This window comes from Amblyomma maculatum, chromosome 2, assembly GCF_055883805.1.
Source record: "Amblyomma maculatum isolate TAMU_Amacu chromosome 2, ASM5588380v1, whole genome shotgun sequence".
Classification (NCBI taxonomy): Eukaryota; Metazoa; Arthropoda; class Arachnida; order Ixodida; family Ixodidae; genus Amblyomma; species Amblyomma maculatum.
This window is the reverse complement of record NC_139345.1, coordinates 161040674-161059460: the sequence shown is the minus strand read 5'-3', so window position 1 is coordinate 161059460 and position 18787 is coordinate 161040674. Positions and strand designations below refer to the sequence as shown.

Genomic DNA, 18787 nt, shown 5'->3' with positions numbered 1-18787 from the left:
TAAAAGCCACATCTTTAAATGTATCGATACAATCCTGGACAAAAAAGAGTAAACTTGACTGAAGCAACGAATAGAACAGATCCTCAATGTCTACTGAGAGCGCTCTGATATTTTTATGCAGTAAACACTGAAGGTAATTCAGAACAGCGTCAAAATTCTTAAGTAGGAAAAGATCTTCAGTGCTAAAAAAGTTCAGGTTTTTCTGAAGAAAAGGGGCAATGTAGACAATTGTACTGAAGGGGGGTGTCAACCCTATGCGTTTTGAAAATTGTCCCGGAAAATGGCACATGGCTAATGTCCAATGCCCTTTTTCCCAAAAAAAAGCTCAACCCTTTATTAAGCCCCGGCTCCTTGTAAATAAAAAAAATCAAGTATCGGCAGTTGAGTCACAACGAAATGCGCTTGAAACTCTGTTCAGTACTATCAGATTTGACTTGCGTCATGCTGGGTCTAAGGATGCATGAGTAACTAAGGCTATCATGCGCCGCTCCCAAGGTTAACAATTCGTTTCCGTTTTTTTATTGCAATGCTTTTGCTCTGCATTTTGCTTAAGACATTCTTTTGAAGAGTCTAAAAACAACGTAATTTCACAAGTGCATGTTCACCTAAGAGCAATCGCTACGAGTAGGCTCGACGAGGATATGTAAATATACTTCTTTTGATCTTTTAATTTGTTAGTTTCTCCACAGATATACACACCGCGAACGTTCAGCAGTATAGACATTGATAGCAAGTGGTGTCCCCGTACTACTCTTTGCCATTTTTGTTGTATGAAAGCGCTCCCAACATTAGTTGTTTTGAGCCCTCAGTGTAAAACTCTGCATCTCTTGAATATATTTCCTTCGCTGCTAGGTATCCTTGCATTATGTATTCATGCCGTGTTAGCGAGATGCCAAAGTATGTTACTGTGAGGTCAGAGACAGCAAAACAGCTGTACCGTGGTTGCAGAGGGCTGTGTCTTGGAACAACATGAAGTAGGACATCTAATACTCCTAGCATCTCTACATATATTTTCAAAACGAAGGAACAAAGGCGTCAATGACGGGTTTATTGTCGAGATAGGGTAACGGGGGGGTTTCGGGAGGGGCTATTAGTTTCAGTACGTTTCCATGTTTGTGGGTATTGTTCTCTTTTGTGCAAGAGACATTCCCTCTGTTTCTTCGTAAAGGCTATTCAGTGATATTCTGGAGGCACTTTTGGGAGTCGTAAACACAAGTTTTGCATTGGATCCAGATGTTTAGTGTATGATTGCCTCGCTGACCATACACTGTACTTCCATAACTTAAGGTTCAGTGCATTACTGAGCGATAACTATGTAAAAGAGTGTTCTGTCGGACTCTCGGTGTTTTATTTGCTTGAGCCGCCATTTTAAAGGGGAAATTAGTTCGATGGGCTATTCAAATACTTATAATGCCTCACATTTTTCAACCCAGTGAAAGTGGTTCGCAAGAAATAAAAGATTGTGTTAAGCTTGTGAACTTTTTGTCTTCAAGGTAAAGTGGTTTATCGTGTATTGTCATCCACGGCGGCTAAATGGGAGAAAGGTGGGAAAAGCTTCTTCAAATTCACTTTCATTGTGTTTTTGGACGTAATTGCTTCATAGCCTTGCTTCTGTTTATCATATGTCTGGCAGATAATTGTTTGTAAAGGAACAGTATACGAAAAAAGAAAACGTGTCATACCAGGCTTGCCTAGCGCGTAAAATAAAACAAAGCACAGAGTGATTGCATAGATGAGAACTAGACGTAACGCATCAGATTAGAATGTTTAAGGTATGTCTAACCTGCGTAATGGAAAGCCTTGTGAACTTGAACACTTGCGATGTCGCCCGGGCGCAGAGAGCCGACATATGAAGCGGCGACGAGCAAGACTCTCCACCTCCGCACAAGTCGGCCAGGAAGCGATTGTACTTGACGTAAACGTTGTTCTCAAACCACACCGTGTACAGTGGCACGTTTTGCATCCGGCACCTGATGAGTTCATCCAGGAGCTCAAATGCGTGGCGTTCCCTGCCCTTACGAAGGCGGCCGGCTACGGTGAACATTATCAGCGGTTCGAAGTGGAAAAACGTCCGAGGCCCTGACGACAACAGCTCGCCCAAGAATGACGAGCCTGCCCTGTAGTAAGTCACCAGTAGCACTACTTTAACGTCCCTCGGCTGCACAACAGAGTAGTTTTTAAGGGCAGCTTGGAATGCGGTTGGCAAGGTACCATCAATTGTAGAGTCGTAGTAGTCGGTCAAATGGAAGAGGTCGTCCTCTTTAGCCACGACCTTATTCATGGAGGCAGGACCGGCAACATCCACGCCCAAGGGTACTGTGGTCCTGCCTGCCTCACATGCGCATCGAAAATCTGTCAAAGGAAAAACCATTCCGTTAATTACTTTCCCTGCACAGTGTAACAGGTCAGCTGATTTGAAACGGTGGTCAAAGACTCTGCATTGTCCATTAATAAATTGTTCATTTTCTCAAACAAGAGGACAAAACCCAGAAAGCGGCAATCATTGGTGTATTGTGTCCACAAACCGCTCATTCGCACCTCCCCTCACCACAGCAAAAATGCTTTTTCTTAGGACGACGAATTTGACTCCGTCAACCAATAATGCTTGCGCAGTGCCGAAAACACTGCACCTTGCCGGCATTTACTAGCATAGTGCTTTATCAAAACAGTTGACAGGAATGAGCCGTGCGCCGTGAAAGAGGGCAGAAGAAAATGGACGACGAGACACACGGGAGTTGAATTACAGCAAAATATTTGGAACTTCGAACCGGCATATAAAGGTCAAACATGGCCAACATCACGCAAGCGTTTACACAGATATATTGTTGTAAGTCAGCGCTCGTGTGTCTCATCGTTTCTTTTCTTGTGCCCTAATTCGTTTCGCTCTGTTCAATCCTCTCCTGCTATACGAATAATCACAAACCACAAAGTTAATGAGCAATGTAATCTGATTAGGAGGGGCTCGAAATTCGGTATTTTTGTTGATTTGTAGCTTTCGTTAAACCCGAAATTACAATATTACAAAGGCGCTATCATTAGAGACAAAGGCCTTAATTATGCATTTATATGCTCGCACGGACTGAAACACCTGTAATTGCAAATACGAAAGAAGCCAACAGTCACTGATACTAAGGACCGTATAGGGAACTCCAAAAAGAAAATAATGTAGTCATTAATGCATTACTTTAGATAGTAGAACAACAAACTGGCACGTCCGAACGACCGCATAGATGATCCAAAACCACAACCTCAGAATTTCCTGCCCTTTGGTCTGCCAGGGAGGCTACGGCAATGGTTGCTCAATCTTCAGCTTTCCTTGGTTTCTGTGTTGCGCTTAACGTATCCTACAGAGTTTAACGTCTCTCTCTACCATAGCGGCGGCCTTCGAACGTCCGGTGCTGCCTCGAGTGTCACGTGGAACATTGACGAGGAAGGCGGGAGCTGTGCGATAACCCCTTACGCCACCATCACAATAACGCTGTCAGTTTAGAAGCCCTCGTTAGGCTAATCAGCAAATTAAAATAGATGTCAGTGGCTCGTACGTTGTTGGCTCGCTTCCTGCGCATTTCACAATGATCCCCTCATTTTCCGTAAATTTGTTTGCTTATACTCTAACTGCAAAGCGAGTTGTGCTCTGTTCATAATCAAATAAAACAGCCCAGACTTGTACGGTCTACTTGGCTATGCTTCTGTTGGTACACGCAAAAGAGAAAAATGAAGAAATCGAGCCCTCATAAACAGTGATCATATCTTACCGATCAAGACACTTACCAGAATTTGACAGGTAGAACAGTGACCAAACATAGGTCACGTATAGCACCAGTACGCACAGTCCGAGCACCAAGCAAAGCAGAACTCTCTCCGTCAACATTGCACGCCTGAAACAAAAAGCATATTTGGAACATCAATAATTACGTACTAATAAGTTTGATGCCACAATACAGCACAGAAATATTTTTTTTATTTTCTGTTATTCTATTTTTTTAAATGTTGCAGACGATGTATGGCCCTATCAAGAGGGGCACAATCAAGCTTTATTTAAGCCATGAACAATATGAAAGTATATTGACATTTGCAATTCCCATGAAACAAGCATCGCAAAATAGATCGGCACCAGGAAGTTCAGCGACAACAGAGATTGCATGTATGCTGAAGATTCCTGCCTAGAATTAAAAAGGCCTTGTTGCCGTACTCGTCGGCTCACTTAAAAGTTGTCAAGAGAGGCATAGCTATGAATTGTTTTCGGGATGCACTGCAAAAGAGTTGCTCCCACAGCATAAAGTCAAGTTTTGATGATCAGTTTGAACGCTTAGTGGGTGCCGGCTATCCAAAACCGCTTTTCTACGCGGTGGAAGAAACGTTGCTGCAAAATATTAAGAAACCAGACGATAAAAAGAATGATACCTTGGCAACTGAAAAGAAAAAGTTTGGAGTAATGCCTTATGGGCATACGGTATCGCACAACATAAAAAACGTTGCTGTGAGGCAGGGCGTCAATGTCGTCATTTAAGCCTTTGCTCGCGTGTTGCGCGTGGCAGAACTTGTCCTGTTTGTACGACGAAGCATGAAAACTGCTACGTCACATGTGCCACCCGTGTGGTTTACAAGATTGCGCTGACCTGTGAAAAAGTCTACACCGGCCAAACAGGCCAGTGTATCAATGAAAGGCTGCGCGAGCACCACAACTCTCTGAACCCCACTGACGGAACAAACCTGCATAACCATTGCCGGGAATGTGGCTGCTACCCGCTGTTTTTCAATGTTAGTATAGTTGGTAGAGGCAAGGGAAAGGAGTAGTGCGAAATTCTTGAAGAGTATCTCATCATTATGCAAGCTGATAACTGTATCAGTACAGCTTCCATCTCCTTGATGCAGAAGGAACTTTGCTTCCTTTAGCTGCGGCAGTCGATTACTGGCTTATCTCCAGAACTTGGGTGTGTTTGCATTTGAGGATGAGCGGCGCATGCCCTGTTACCTTTCCTGGGAGACTGATCTGTTTTAAATAAACCACAGTTGTTAGTCCAGTCGATGTGTGTGCCTCGTCTTCCTCTTTGTCCTTCGTACTTTGACTGGTTTCTTTCAAGAACATGTACATACCAACTGACCCAAGTTTCAACTCTCTAACAGAGATTATTTTCAGAATCGTCTGCGTTACTCCTTACTTTAGTTCAACCAATATGCTCCTGAATAAGGAGAGTCACTTTAAGCAGAAAATTTCTACGAAAGCTGCGGTCGTTCTTCGCTATTCGCTGCGGTGTAATTTTGCGGTGTAACTTAACCCAGAAATTCGTTTTTCCGCAAATCTGCACTACATTACATGTTTAATGCCAAGTTTCGCCAGATGAGGAGTAAAAAGAAGCAAAAGTCTGTACCTGACAATTCCTTCAATAATTATGAATTTCAAGGGCTCAGATTTAAGATATGTAACAAACATTCATATTTCTATTCCCCCCCCCCCCCCCCCATGCGGGCAGGCCCTCCCTCAAATATTTCTTAGGATTTTGTTTTTGTCGCAGTCTTGCCCATGCAATAATTAGGCTTTATTTATAGGAGTTCGGGGGCCCACCACTTGGCTAACCGTAGAAAAGAGTACTGCAGCTAGAAACGATGTCGTGTTTTCCTAGTGTCATCTAAGCTGAGCCGCCAGTCGTCTACATTCTCACTCGAGGCTTCCATTTCCACCTGGTAAAAACCTCAGGCATACTATGAGCCCCTGTAGATCGCAACATTCCCTACTTGGGCACCTCAATTCATTCAATACCATAAGGATTGTCCCGATAGTCCACCCACAGTACAAATGTTGTCTTAAATGTTCTATTGCACAATTGAGCCTCGCTTATTTGCCTCTCGTAGCAACATCGTTTGAGCTGTATTTTCTTTTGTTTATGGGAAGTGTAAACGGATTACCATGTACAAAGAAGAAATTTTTGGTGCTTTTAAAGCTTCCAATATGAAAACAGATCATATATTAGTAAGGTTGAAAGTTGGGCGAGTTGAATCTGGTTCATTTTGAAGGTAGCGCGAAAAACGAGGACCAAGAGTAGAAGGACACAATACTGTCCTTGTGTCCTTCTACTCTTGGTCCTCGTTTTTCGCGCTACCTTCAAAATGAAGATCATATATGTTTTGTGGACAGTTTCATGGTCTTGACTATGATTATGGACTGTTGCTTACAATATACAAGAACATGTTACTGCACAAACCTCGAGTATTAAGCTCTAGAATGACCTAGGCTCTGCTATTTTAATCTTGTTTGTATGCAAAGCGCCCCTAAATGTTTGCTGGCCTTGCCGTTGAAGATTGTGCTCACCACTTTGGTCTCTTTGGTCTGTTTTTTTTTTATGATTATAAATATTATCAATCACTTTACGAACGCAAATGTGAGCATCAATTTCAAACCAATTTACGTACAAATATAAAGTGCCAGGAACAAGTTATTTACGCGTGTTTTTTTCTCGCAGCAACTGAGCCATTAGGTCTCATTTAATTCGTAAACAATGAAAGGAAGGTATTAAATAAAGGTAAACCCTGAATGTAATATGTTGACATCAAGATATTGTCATAATCAGCAGCCTCCTAGCGGCTGCTGTTGCACAAGCTACAATATAGTGGTCGCTGTCTAAAATAACGCACCCGTAACAATTCGCGTATGCCAGACTAAAGTACGTTAATACCGTGGCAGTATAAAAAAGCGACCAGTCCTGAAATAAGGCCATGTGTTAATAAAACGGGCTTCGCCTTTACGCAGTCTTTTTTCCAGTCCATACAATGCCGATTTTCAAATTAGGCATTTATCCGGGAAGAACTGTGTGGTCATAGTACGGCAGCATGCAATATGTCTTTACGCGACAGCGTATAGAGATCATACGGTCGAGAAGGCGTCACCGATTCCAACAAATGTGAGAAAACATGTGCCACAAAAATTGGTGCTGGCATGTGGCCTCCATCGGAACTAGTCCAGAACGTCGTTGTCAAGGCAGGTGGCACATCAGCGTTAGACGTTTGAAAGTGGCTTTCTCAGTGCAAACGACACGTCTAAGTAGGGTTCTCGGCGAGAAAGCCCCCATGAGGTCCATAGTCCACCAGCGCCATGCCCTTAAGCTGGAGCTTAAGTGTCCCCCTCATTGTTTGATGTACTAAATGTTTTTAGTCCCTATTCTCCGACGACCTGCATAAATCTCGCTCAAAGACACCTCCCCCCCCCCCCAAACATTAAGCTAGACATGAACCGAAACTGAGGTTGAATTTGCTTCCGGAAATAATTAGAACCTGTCTTCGTTTCCCGATGCGTAACAAAGGCGCTATTGCCGCCGGCTCCCGTACTGCGTATTCCACTTCGTAGCATTTAGTATGTGCTTAAAACTGTTGCATTGGTCACTGTTCTCCCCACAGTACTGCGTTTTCAAATGCAGAGCGCCAGCATAGCATAACTACTGCCATACACGTACGGTCGTGACGGATGATTCGGTACAGCAATGCTCGCGTATGTCGCCTAGAAAGCACTGTAATATTAAGATCTGGTCTCTGTGTAAACAGTTAGCGTGTAATTATCTAGGGTCAAAAATTACGAGAGGAGAACCAAAGCTCAAGAAGCGATAAATAACGCCGAAAAAAATTGGTTCTGAGGAATTAATAGACGCCACAGCAGTCTCTTAGCATTACCTAAGGCAGAAACAAGTGTCATACTTTAGGGCCCCGCATAGACCCCGAGTGCACTGTCTAGCTGACATACAAGGAGCCATGAGGGGTGCTCCTCGAGTTGCGAAGGCAGGCTTGGAAGCCGTGCGCCCTGCCCATGTAGTAGAATAGGAAAGGACGAAGGCGGCAGCACGTCCGAAAGCCAAAGGATCTGGTGGATGCCTGAGTCAAGCCGCTACAATCTATCAGCCGGCCTAGAATAGAATATGTTTCTCCTGAGCTCTATTTCCTGTCGACCCCAATTCTATTTCAATAGAATAAGACTATCATTTTTTCCAGAGGTGCCGTCGCCGATCATAGCAGAGTATACTGATAGGCGCCATGTTAGTACGCAATAGTTGGTTTTATCTCTCAGATATCATCATCCAGACAGAGCAATTCAAATTGCATCCAAGACTTCGCATTAATTGTATGTAAAAAGACATTAGATATCGAGCAGTCAAAGTGCACGCGAGTGCATAAAAAAACTTCGTCGACTCAATGAACCATTCAGGCGTTGAGCCTGTGAAAGAGCTAGGGATCACGTGAAGTCTGCTTTTATGATGCCCCTCAAGCTTCAATCAAAAAAGATGCTATCAATCGGTCGCACTTCACGCACAGCCCGTACCGTAACTATACGGAGCAAGCCTCGCAGGTAAAAGGTTTTTGCACGCGATACCAAAAACATTATTAGGAAATATACACACGTTCTTCGTGCATACCACTCGTGCGCTCTCGTATGAATTCAATTGACCACCATATCTTTTGCAAGGGACATGTGAGAATATTTCAATCCCCAGAAGAGTACTCAGTAATATTGTGGCCGTACCGTACGTGCAGAAGCAAGGGATGAACGTTTTGAGTTAACGTGACTGCACACTAGCTTTTCTTGTATGTCGAGAATGTTTCCATACGGCTTTAGTACTATGCATGCTATACCACTTACAGCTTGTCGAACAACACTGCGAAAAGCGAGGACGGCACTCCCTGTGAAGCCACTGAGGAACCCCATGATTAGACGGCAATTATTTTTCGAAACATGTAGCCTAGGTGATGAAAATTTGTGACATGCCGCTGTGAATCAATGAATGCCCAGCGAGCAATCATTTATTGAGTGCAAACTTCCTGGTCTCAACATTCTCTGCGTCACTCAAAAGAAGCAGGCTTCTCTCAGGCACTAACAGCATTTCTATTGAGTTGCTGTAAAAGTAAGTAACAAACGATGCATTTCTCGGGGGCCAGATCCTACACTGACTACAGTTTGAGGCGCCGATTTTGTGAAAGTCATGAATAGAATGCACCACTCTACAAACATTAAATTCTAGTATCAGTCCATTGACTGCCAAACGTTCTCAGACAAGCTCATTCTCATTTTCCAGACAATGAGCTGAAGCATAGTGCTAGTCTTTTTTACTATAAATGTCTTGTTGTTGACTCCTACACATGCAAAAACAATGTTTTCACTTTTTATCTAACACTCTATCTGTAGACAATAACGCGGTACTTACGCACATGTAAGACAAAATGTCTTCAGGAGCTCCACATTAGTTACGAGCGTTGAAGCCACGGGCGGTTACCAGATTACTCGTCTCGGCATTTCCCGCTATATCGTGTGGCCTGGCAAAGAAGAGCACACACTGGCCCGACTAGACTGCCATTTCATTCCTGGAATGTATTCATAGCAAAGGCGCTGTCGTGTATTAATAGATTGTCTTCTTGACATTTAGTGCAGCCTGTCAAAGTTTGCAAATGCTGAAGCCAGAAAGCTTGAGCATTCTTTTTTTCAACTGTTACCAGGCGAATCGAAAAGCCGCCGATAATTGTGTTCATCTCTTAATCACATATGCAGTTCCGTAATTTCTTGAGTGTTGAAAGCCTCCAGCTCCACAATTGCCTGACCAATAATATTGTCGTCATTATGTCAGCCATTAAGTAATATAAAGCGGGGCTACGGTGGAGCTGCCCTAATCTCAGCAGTTACCATAAAAAATAAACGGACAGATTTTCTGCTAAGAATAGAAAAAAATGTCGATTAGAAATAAGGCTGTTTAGGAGACACCTGTGGCAACTGGTTCATTTTGTACACTGCAGGCAGCCAACACGTGATCAAAGTTGCGGGACTGGTTTCAAGGCGTTTGTTTTCGTAACATCAATGAATGGCGAAGAGTAACAACACGAACAGGAACGGCAGATTTTTTTAACGCGTTTGCTGTTTTGTTACCTGTTTAGAAAATTGAATTGATAGTAATTTACTTCTTTACAATGAGTTAAAGATATTTGGTATGCTGACGTAGGCATACCTGCCAAGGCAGGGGTGGATTAACAGATATGGAGGCACGGTTCAAAAAAGTTCACGGGGCCACATAAACCCCCACGAAAGTTACTAAAGCATTCAGTAGTTCTACTTGTTCCTAGTTTGTCATGTTTGAGACTGGACGTGTTTTAGAATTTCGTACAAGCACAAGCCAACTTGCTCAAAGCTTTTGCGGACTGTTTATATACGAACATCGCCGAACTGGCATCTAGACTGAGCTATTCAAGGAAATGACAGGAAACAACTTCTTCACTCAGAAAGTCAGAGCCCGCATTCGAGACTGATAAATTTCTCGAGTGGTTATTTTTTTGGCAGATTCTAATAGCACATTGCGTGTGAGAACAGAGAAAGTATATATGGACTCGTTCACAAGCTGTTCGCACTTTTTACCTTAAGCATGCTACAAATCATTTAATATCTTTAAGAATTCGTGCAGCAAGACCAATCGAAGCTCACCTAAGGCTGTGGTTCTAAAGAAGCTGCGATATTATGTTCTATATGGTGACAAAGTGCGGCAAATAATGTTTATTACTCTGAGCTCTTAATGCAGGGAACTAAATCTTTTCGAAGTGATGGCGCTTGTAGAAAATGGCATCGCTTCCTAAATATCACAAAATTAAAATTTAAACACGTTTAATAATAACTAATATATATATTGGAATTTACACAGATTGTCCACATTTACAAAGACAGTATTCTAAGGGTCGCTGTTGTATACGCGAAAAAGCGGTAGGCATAGTCGAGCGTCAGCGTTCCTTTTGTGCTCAAAGGACTAAGGTGCTGGTCGACAGCGAGGTATTCGCGCAGTGCAAGGTCGACCGCATCTACGGAGGCTAATGGAATGACAGGCGAACAGTGTCTAACTACTGTTGAATCAACGTTGCAACATCAACGGTCCCGTATGGCAAAAGGGAAATGCGCCTGCTTGGATGGTGTCGTTTCAGCAACAAAAGCAAGGGTGAAGGCCTCTGACCGTCACTTGTGAACGCGAAACGACAGTGCCACACTTGTATCGTCCACCGTGACATTGGGGTGACTAGGTGCACATTGGCAACACGTAAGCGGCACGGGGTTACGAAGGGAAGCGTTAAAAGGGTCGGGTATTTGGTTGTTTGCTCCCTCTCTCTGTAAGAGAGGGGTCAGCGTACAAATTAAATTTGTGGGGCTGAGTCCTCGATCCGGCAGGCTAATGTGGTTGCTGGGGTCACTGCCATTTGTGTGCTTTGGCTTTTGTTGCTCTTTGCTTGAACCTGTATCCCGGGAAAGAGCGTAAGCAGCAAGCAACGAAACGGGGGTGATGTTGCTGAAATTGGCTATTATCCAAATGTGAGCTGGACCTCGAGGCATTAAAACGAAGCCCCAGGGTCCAGCCGAAGGTTCAGGGCTAGGGCTTAACTCGTCATCTTTGTCTATTCTGAGCTAGCCAGATCCATGTGTAACCCAACCTTGCTGTATATATTGTAAAGTTTTTTTTGCATAAACTTCAATCATCTCTTAGTTTACTTCATCAAGCGCCATCTGCCATTATCATCGGCATCATCGTCTTGGACAAGACCTGAAATTTACTAGTATATTTGCATTTTACGCATGATTTCAACTTCTAAAACATGACGCTTTTTTGTGTGCATCACACACCTTTCCTGCTTTCACTGTACCAAATACATTTACATTTTGAAAAGTAACATGTGCAGCTCATTCCAGCGATACGCCGCCGAAGCCGTAGACGGCAGTGTACACAAGCTCAGTACGTACGTTATGGGAAAGCGTTTATAGCTCCTGTTTGTCAGCATCCCCGTGGATCCTCGTTGGCATTTGTGCACAATCCATCCAAATAAGGTGAACACTTAGGCTGTGCAATTGCGTCTAGTACAAGGCCAAGCTTAAGCGTCCTCTTAATTTTTCACAGAATCAATAAATGTTTACACAATGGAAAATATGTTTATATATTCCACAGGAATTCAACTTTTGAACGGGGCGTGTATTCGTATAAGATGACTGTTTTCTTTTCTTCACTGCACTTTCATACTAGTCATTTAAGGCATTTACTTTGTGTAAGCTTTTTCAAGCCTTTAGCTGGGAGGATTTCTTGAGATCAACGTTGACAAGTTTCAGAACCTCGCGCCTCCACATCTGGCAGCGACAAATTACTGTGGCGGCTGTCGGCTATGAACAGTCAATCTAACTAATAATTTATAGCTTTCGTCACAGCTTTCACTGCTTACGCTTAAAGTAATAAAACACAAGACTGACCTCAACAGCAGTGACGACCAAGTTCAGTTGGTTTAGCAGCTGGTATGAGCTGACTCCCAACTGAAATCCAACTAGAGCCCGTTGATTCCTCTTGATCACCCACTAGGACCCGCTGACGTTTAACTGGTAGGCTTCTGAAGCGAGTTAATGAAAGTTCAGTCCCATATAGGACCAGGTGAAAGGAACTGAAACCAGTTAGAACCAGCTAAAACCATTTTGGATTTTATTTTTGTCATTTTGGGCGAGTACAAAGTTTAGTATTTTGACTGGTCAAATGAGAATAACTTCCGGAATCAGATTACGAACCGACGAGCAGTTTTTGAAGCATTTGGCAATACAATACACAAGCTTTAAAGCAAAATAAGGGAGAAAATATTTTGACTATTTTCCGGACTGTTGTGTACGGTAACTGACGCACAGCCACACCGCCTTCTAGTAAACGGACGCCCGGCCGCTACAGTTGCAATGCCTCCTTGCACGCGCGAGCCAACCGCTTCAGAGAGGCCAGCAGGGGTCCCCCCCCCTGCCCGCGACGACGACGATGTGCAGGCCAACGAAATCCGAGCCGTACCTTCCTTGAAACTCAACCGTCCTCGGACCATGTGCGCGACCAAGGCACGTGAAGCTCACGTTTCTTTCTTTCCTTCTCTTCTCCTCTCTCCAAAATGACAATAAATACAGTCTCTATTCAGTAGCCGAATCGAGAGGTTCCTCGCTCACGGGCTCCCACGCTGCGAACATAACACGCAGCAAACGCAGAAATCCACCATTTTTTCTCGCCTCTCGAGGTGCCCCTGAAAACGTTGGGCCCGGTTCATTTGAACCCTGGATAATCCGGCTCTGTGCCGACAGGTGCAGGAGCGCGTCACCGCTATTGTACAAAATGATGAAGCTTGTGATGCACTAGACATTAGCAGAAAAAAAAGGCGCAAAAGCAGGAAAAGGAGCAAGTGACGAGAGTCATAAAAGGTTAAAAAATGGCCTAGGAAACTGACTACGTTGCAATCGCAGAATGTTCTGACATGTTGCTGATAAACTTTCACATTCGGATTTCGGAGCAAAGAAAGCGCCATCAAATCCTGAGCACGGCGAAGGCGAGAAGCAACAACACAAGAGCGATGTGCAACGACAGTGCAAGTTGACGAGCACTAAGGACACGAATTGTTCCTAAACTAACAACAACGGCGTCTCTAATAATAGTTATACTTACCAGGTTACTGTAGGAATTTTTCAAAATATTCACTGCTATGTACACGCCTGGTGTTTCATGGAACATTTTCAATACTTTCCTTAAGGTAGCGGGTTCAAATAAAAAAAATATTTGCAGGAACAAACCTCTATGCCACCGTGGTTGTAATATATGGCAAAACTCCTCTGATATTCCATCCGATTAACTAAACACCACGAACTAACTTTTAATTTCGACATTAGGGCGTTAGTCCTAATAGGGAGTTTGAAGCCGTCTATATGACGATGCGATATCAGCTTTTGAAACGAAAAATCAAATTTATTTTCTAAAGCCCTGCAGCCCAAGTAAATCAGACACTATTTTCCGCATGACACCGAAATAAAAGGAAGAGATACGCGAAAAGCAGGACTCACAAGCCACGTCCTGTGATGACGTGTGCAATGGCAAAGGCGCCACATTCCAAATGCCTGCTTTACTGTGACGTGCCACGCTCTTATTTAGCTCCCGCGATCTAAAACGTAACGACCGCGCAGTTGGCAATCACCGACACTTCACATGAACCAAAATCCTAGGCAAAAGAATGTACAGCCAGAAGCAATATGAGAAAAACCACGGGAGCGCCTGACCTCATTTCGCAAAGCGCTGCTACCAATGAAGAGAATGGGTGGCACGAGGGGGCGTGCCCGTGAATAGCAGCAGACAAAGCTTACTTTGCGTGCGCGGACACTTATCACATGTCGATGGCGCGTGTTGCCATTCCCTGAAAACTGCTGCAACAGAAGTGCCAGGTGGCGTCACTAAAAAATAAAGCACAACAAAAAGGAAAGTCAGTAAAGCTATATATTTTTTTTTAGTATACATTGAAGTGTATAGACTAAAATGCATACGTAATAAAATAGTTCGCTGGAATAAAATTTCTTGCAGTAATCCTCTGATCATGCCAGTTGCGTCCGTCTTGCCACCTTCAGCACGTTGAATCAAAACGAATAAGAGCGCATTTAAAGACCGCACTACGTGTCGCTTCTGTGGCGCAAGTTGTTGATACTCTCAAAGAAATACTCACCGCCATCTGTAATACCCAAAGTGAGAAACCTGAATGGATGCCAGTTTTGAGTGAACTGGCCAACCTAAAGCGTTTTTGAAACTTTGTGAACCCTTACTTTTGCTAGAGCGCTTTGTGGCATTATACTTTGACTTTGCCCCACTGTAAATACCATTGTTAACAGGAAATAAAGAAAGAAAAAGCTTTTATAGTGCAATGGATTCGCACCACGTACCTGATTGTAAGACAAGTGTTCGATTCCTGTAGGTGCAATTTTTTTTAGTTTTAAATTCACAACATTCAAATAAATTACGACCATATTTCCTGAGGTATGTCCCCTTTAGGTTGCATAATACCATGTTTTCTTGTTCTTAACAGCGGCAAAACCAGCCGCGAACGCAGCCCGGCTGGGACTGTATGACAACGGTTACACTATACCATTGCCTTCACCGTAATCACTTCCCATCTTCAGTGAGTATGTTGCCTTTAGGTTGCGTTCAGAGACAGCTCTTAGCAACAATCGCCTTTTAACATGCTTTAAACTCTTTTTAACGGATGTGCGCCGCGGTGATTTTTCAAGTTGACTTATTCAATGACGCAAATATGGCGCAACGGATGCCACCGATGTATTACGCTTTTTACGATAAGTAATTTTCATCCATAAAACTATTTTATTAATATTTCATTTTAGTTTCCGTACTGCGCTGCACGCTCGAGCAAACCGTAAGGTTGTGGCTTATTTTTGAGGGACGCACCCAGCACTTCGGTTGCTGCAGTTTTCGAGGAACGGCAATACGCGTCGGTGGCAGCGCTTTGCATAGCGGAGAGGCCACAGGCTCGCGTGTTTCCTCTCATATAGCTTTAGGCTGTGCGTACATTACGTGACGTGTCACAATGTTTGCAATGTCGCTTGCAGTTTGAGCTTAGTGGCGTAGCCACTGCTCGCGTCATCACCCGACGTCGTTTCTGTACCCAGCTTCCACCGCTTTCTTGCGCTTAGGTTTGAATCCGTACCGAAAAAAGATATCCCCGCGCTGCAAGGCATTAGCATATAGGTCTTTCTTCCTTTCAAAAACTGAAATCGCATCTAGCTCATGCCTTCGAACGCCCCATTATACTAACCGCACAACTGCCATAATTCAAAAACTTGTTAGTAGATTTGAGTGTATAACTCAACAATTAGAGGTCTCTTACAGCAACATGCGTCCGTACTGTTGTTTACTGCTGAAAATATTTTCTTTTTCACCCACTACTTTCGTGTACTCAGAATGTAAAAAGAAAAAAATATATGGAGCATTTCACATAGATTGAACCATGGACTTAAAAAAAGCGGTACAGTGAAGCCTTGGGAAACCAATGGCACAACATTTTTTGTCGTACGGTGCTCGGATTATTTTTATATATAGCTGAAATACTTTACCAAGATGAATTTCGCAAAATCTTTATTATTCAGTTTGGTGTCAAGAGGCTTTCCACAAATTTCATCACGAAATAAAACATTTCAGGTCAGCAGCAATATCAGCAGCGGCAGGCATCTTAGGCAATTGTATATTTAATTATTTCCATCAATTCCATGAAATAATATTCGGTATCTTAAGACACTAAATTAGTTTGCAAAGTTGGAGGGCATCTTCAGAAATCACATTTCATTAGATGCGATAAAGAAAGGCCGGACGTATTTTCTTTCGAGCTCCAAACACGCGAATGAATATAAAAAGATTCACGTGACTAACGCATTCGCGCGCCGCGATTCTAGATCCCCAAACATGGTTAGAGCGACCGAAATCAACTACGGCTCCGTTGCAGCGGCAGGATGACTTGCAGCGACGTGTTTCACCTACCAGACAGGACACAGATGACAGCAACGTCATTGACATTTCTAAAGCATTATGCGAAAGTGAAAAACAGATTCTAAGACGAGGCCTAACCTTCTGCCCAACGAGCAATAGCTTTAATGAATACGAACATCCGTGATCGCGATATAAGTGAATTCGCTCGGAGAATAAGTATTAAGGAATTCATCGCCGAAAACTCACATAATGTAACGGAAGCATATTGTTGTAGTACATTTCGCCTGTAAACATGTCAAAAAACACGGCACAAATGAGTACACCTGTGAATTTCACACCGCACATTAACCAAACCTTGGTATCGCTGATGTGTCTACAAATCAAAGTGAGGTTTTTTGTCACTTGAAAAGTAAGCATTCTGCACGTTCGCGTGGGCATTACGTGAGAAGGCAGCTTCATCGCTCCACAGTATGTACTTGACAAAACCTGGCTCCTCTATCGTCTTGACTTTTATAATCCAGTTGGCAAAGTCCATCCCACGTTACAAACAGCTGGGCTCCATTTTCTTTTGCAGCTTCACGTGGTAAGGCTGAAGTTGCCTCTCCTTAAGTCTCCTCAATACAAACGATTTTATGTGGATCTGAAGGAAAATTTGACAGAATATCTGTCCCCAAGTCCTCGCCAAGGATTGAATATTTATTTCGTTTATTCTTAAAAGTTCCAATCTATCTCAACGTGCCGTATGCACGAGCAATCGTCATTGAGCTTGGATGCCTGCCTGGATTCCAGCGTTTAAATAGCTGAGCTGACTTGACGCGCCGAAAACCAAAGTCATATACACGATACCATTTCCTCATGGGAGAAAGGCATGTCGGCTGATCAACGTTGCACGCGGCTAAGCAGCGCTCCTGTGGAGAGCACGGAGTCAAACGGGCGCCTGAGGAGCTCTGAATATATTGTACTTCTCTTGTATTGGTAAAGAGGCGGTACAGTCGTCCAAACGCTTAACTAGCATGCGTGGAGGTCAAATTTTCTGTGATTCTGAGAGCAATGGGGGAGCTAACCTGCGAAATGTCTGAGTATAAGCAAGAGCTTACTGAGCCCTTTGCCCAATCTTGACCTTTCGACAAGTTTTATTTGCTTTAAGGCGCAAAAGCACAAAAAATGCAGTCATCGCGCACGCCAGTTAAAGGTTTGGGCGACTGCATATAAGGTATGACCTATATCCGTTACCTGCAACAGCCTATGGGCGCAATATTCTGGGAACAGACGCGCCAGTATCAGTGCACAAGTTTGAAGCTAGATGTGACGAAGCGATGCGCACATGCGGGGTCAAAATGAAGGCTGCCAAATGTGTGAAGGAGATCAGACGGGGTCCATGCGAAACGAGTCATCTGCAGAACGTATGCTTGATCTTGCTTGAATATACTCAATGTATGCTTATATATATTGTAGTGAAGAAGTTGCGCAGTGGGGGGCCTTATACAGAGAAAGACGAAGTGCTTTGCGGACCAGCAGACTACAAGCTAGCCCACCACCCACCACTCCGGTCCTGACAGCTGCCAGTGGCTGACCTCCCGGCTAACAATACATAGATTAAAAGAATTCTGAAAGAATAAAACTAGTGAGCTAAAATATGAAATTCACTCAAGTTCAATATGCATGTTGTTCCTAAAAATGTCGATGATCTATTTCCTTGCATGCTTCTGCTAGTTTATGCAAAGGACATTTCTGAGGCTCGTATAGGCATTCTGCTGGCTCTCCTTGCCTACCGCTGACAAGGTAGTCAGACGGGAATCATATTAATCTGAATATCTACGCGAATACCATACGAGTGTTTATATCCACTGTGATCATGATTGGATTGGATTGAAAAACATTTATTCACCGGCAGAAAGTGGTTCAAGGTGAGTTCTTGGTCGAGCTAGATGGCCGTCAGCCGGTGGCTAACCGCGACCTCGTTGGCCCGCTCCACTGCCCGGAGTTGAATCTCCGGGTCAGAGCTGAGCAGCACGGCCTCCCACTCCTCGGAAGTTAGGAAAGCTGAATAGGAGCTGGAAATTAGCTAAGCTATCGCCAAATGCTTTTGCAGGAAGTGAACTTTATGAGAGCAATTTTCTATTATAGAATAGTCGTAGTGTTTAATGTGATGAGCATTTCATTGTATTGTCTCGTAGCGATACAAAATTTTCAAGAATGACCGGGCAGGAACGGTCATTGGGTGGGGTATCAACGCTATGGAACTGCGACATTTTCGGGTACTTAATCCAGAACTTACGGGAAACAATATTACTAACATCTGTAAATAAAGCCGCGCCACCATCATAAGGTTCTTCCGACAGTCATGCACGATGATGCTATTTCGCTGACATCGACTTATGCGATTAATCTTCTTTCCCGTTAGCTGTGCTAGGCAATAATTTAAAGAATCACTGAATGTTGCTCGTAAGGGCTCGGGCGTTATCGCACAAAGTTCAGGACGTTCGAAAAATCCATCAACAAATTTTTTAAATGCCTTTGTTTGC

At 43.5% G+C, this 18787-nt stretch overlaps 1 protein-coding gene across 9 annotated transcripts in view; it reads right to left on the bottom strand.

Annotated features, from left to right (window-relative positions):
* Positions 1–18787, bottom strand: part of LOC146200310 (carbohydrate sulfotransferase 4-like) — a 99406-nt gene that overhangs the window by 10300 nt on the left and 70319 nt on the right. For 4 of the 9 annotated variants that reach the window (XM_084595484.1, XM_084595489.1, XM_084595491.1 and 1 more), the window contains 2 exons: positions 3772–3878; positions 1784–2352 (listed from right to left, as the gene is read on the bottom strand). In XM_084595484.1, the coding sequence (XP_084451610.1) occupies positions 1784–2352; positions 3772–3878 (676 nt within the window). Of the gene's footprint in view, positions 1–1783; positions 2353–3771; positions 3879–9185; positions 9343–14140; positions 14228–18150; positions 18289–18787 lie in introns of those variants that run through there. The other 5 variants (XM_084595490.1, XM_084595488.1, XM_084595485.1 and 2 more) reach the window with 4 other exon arrangements.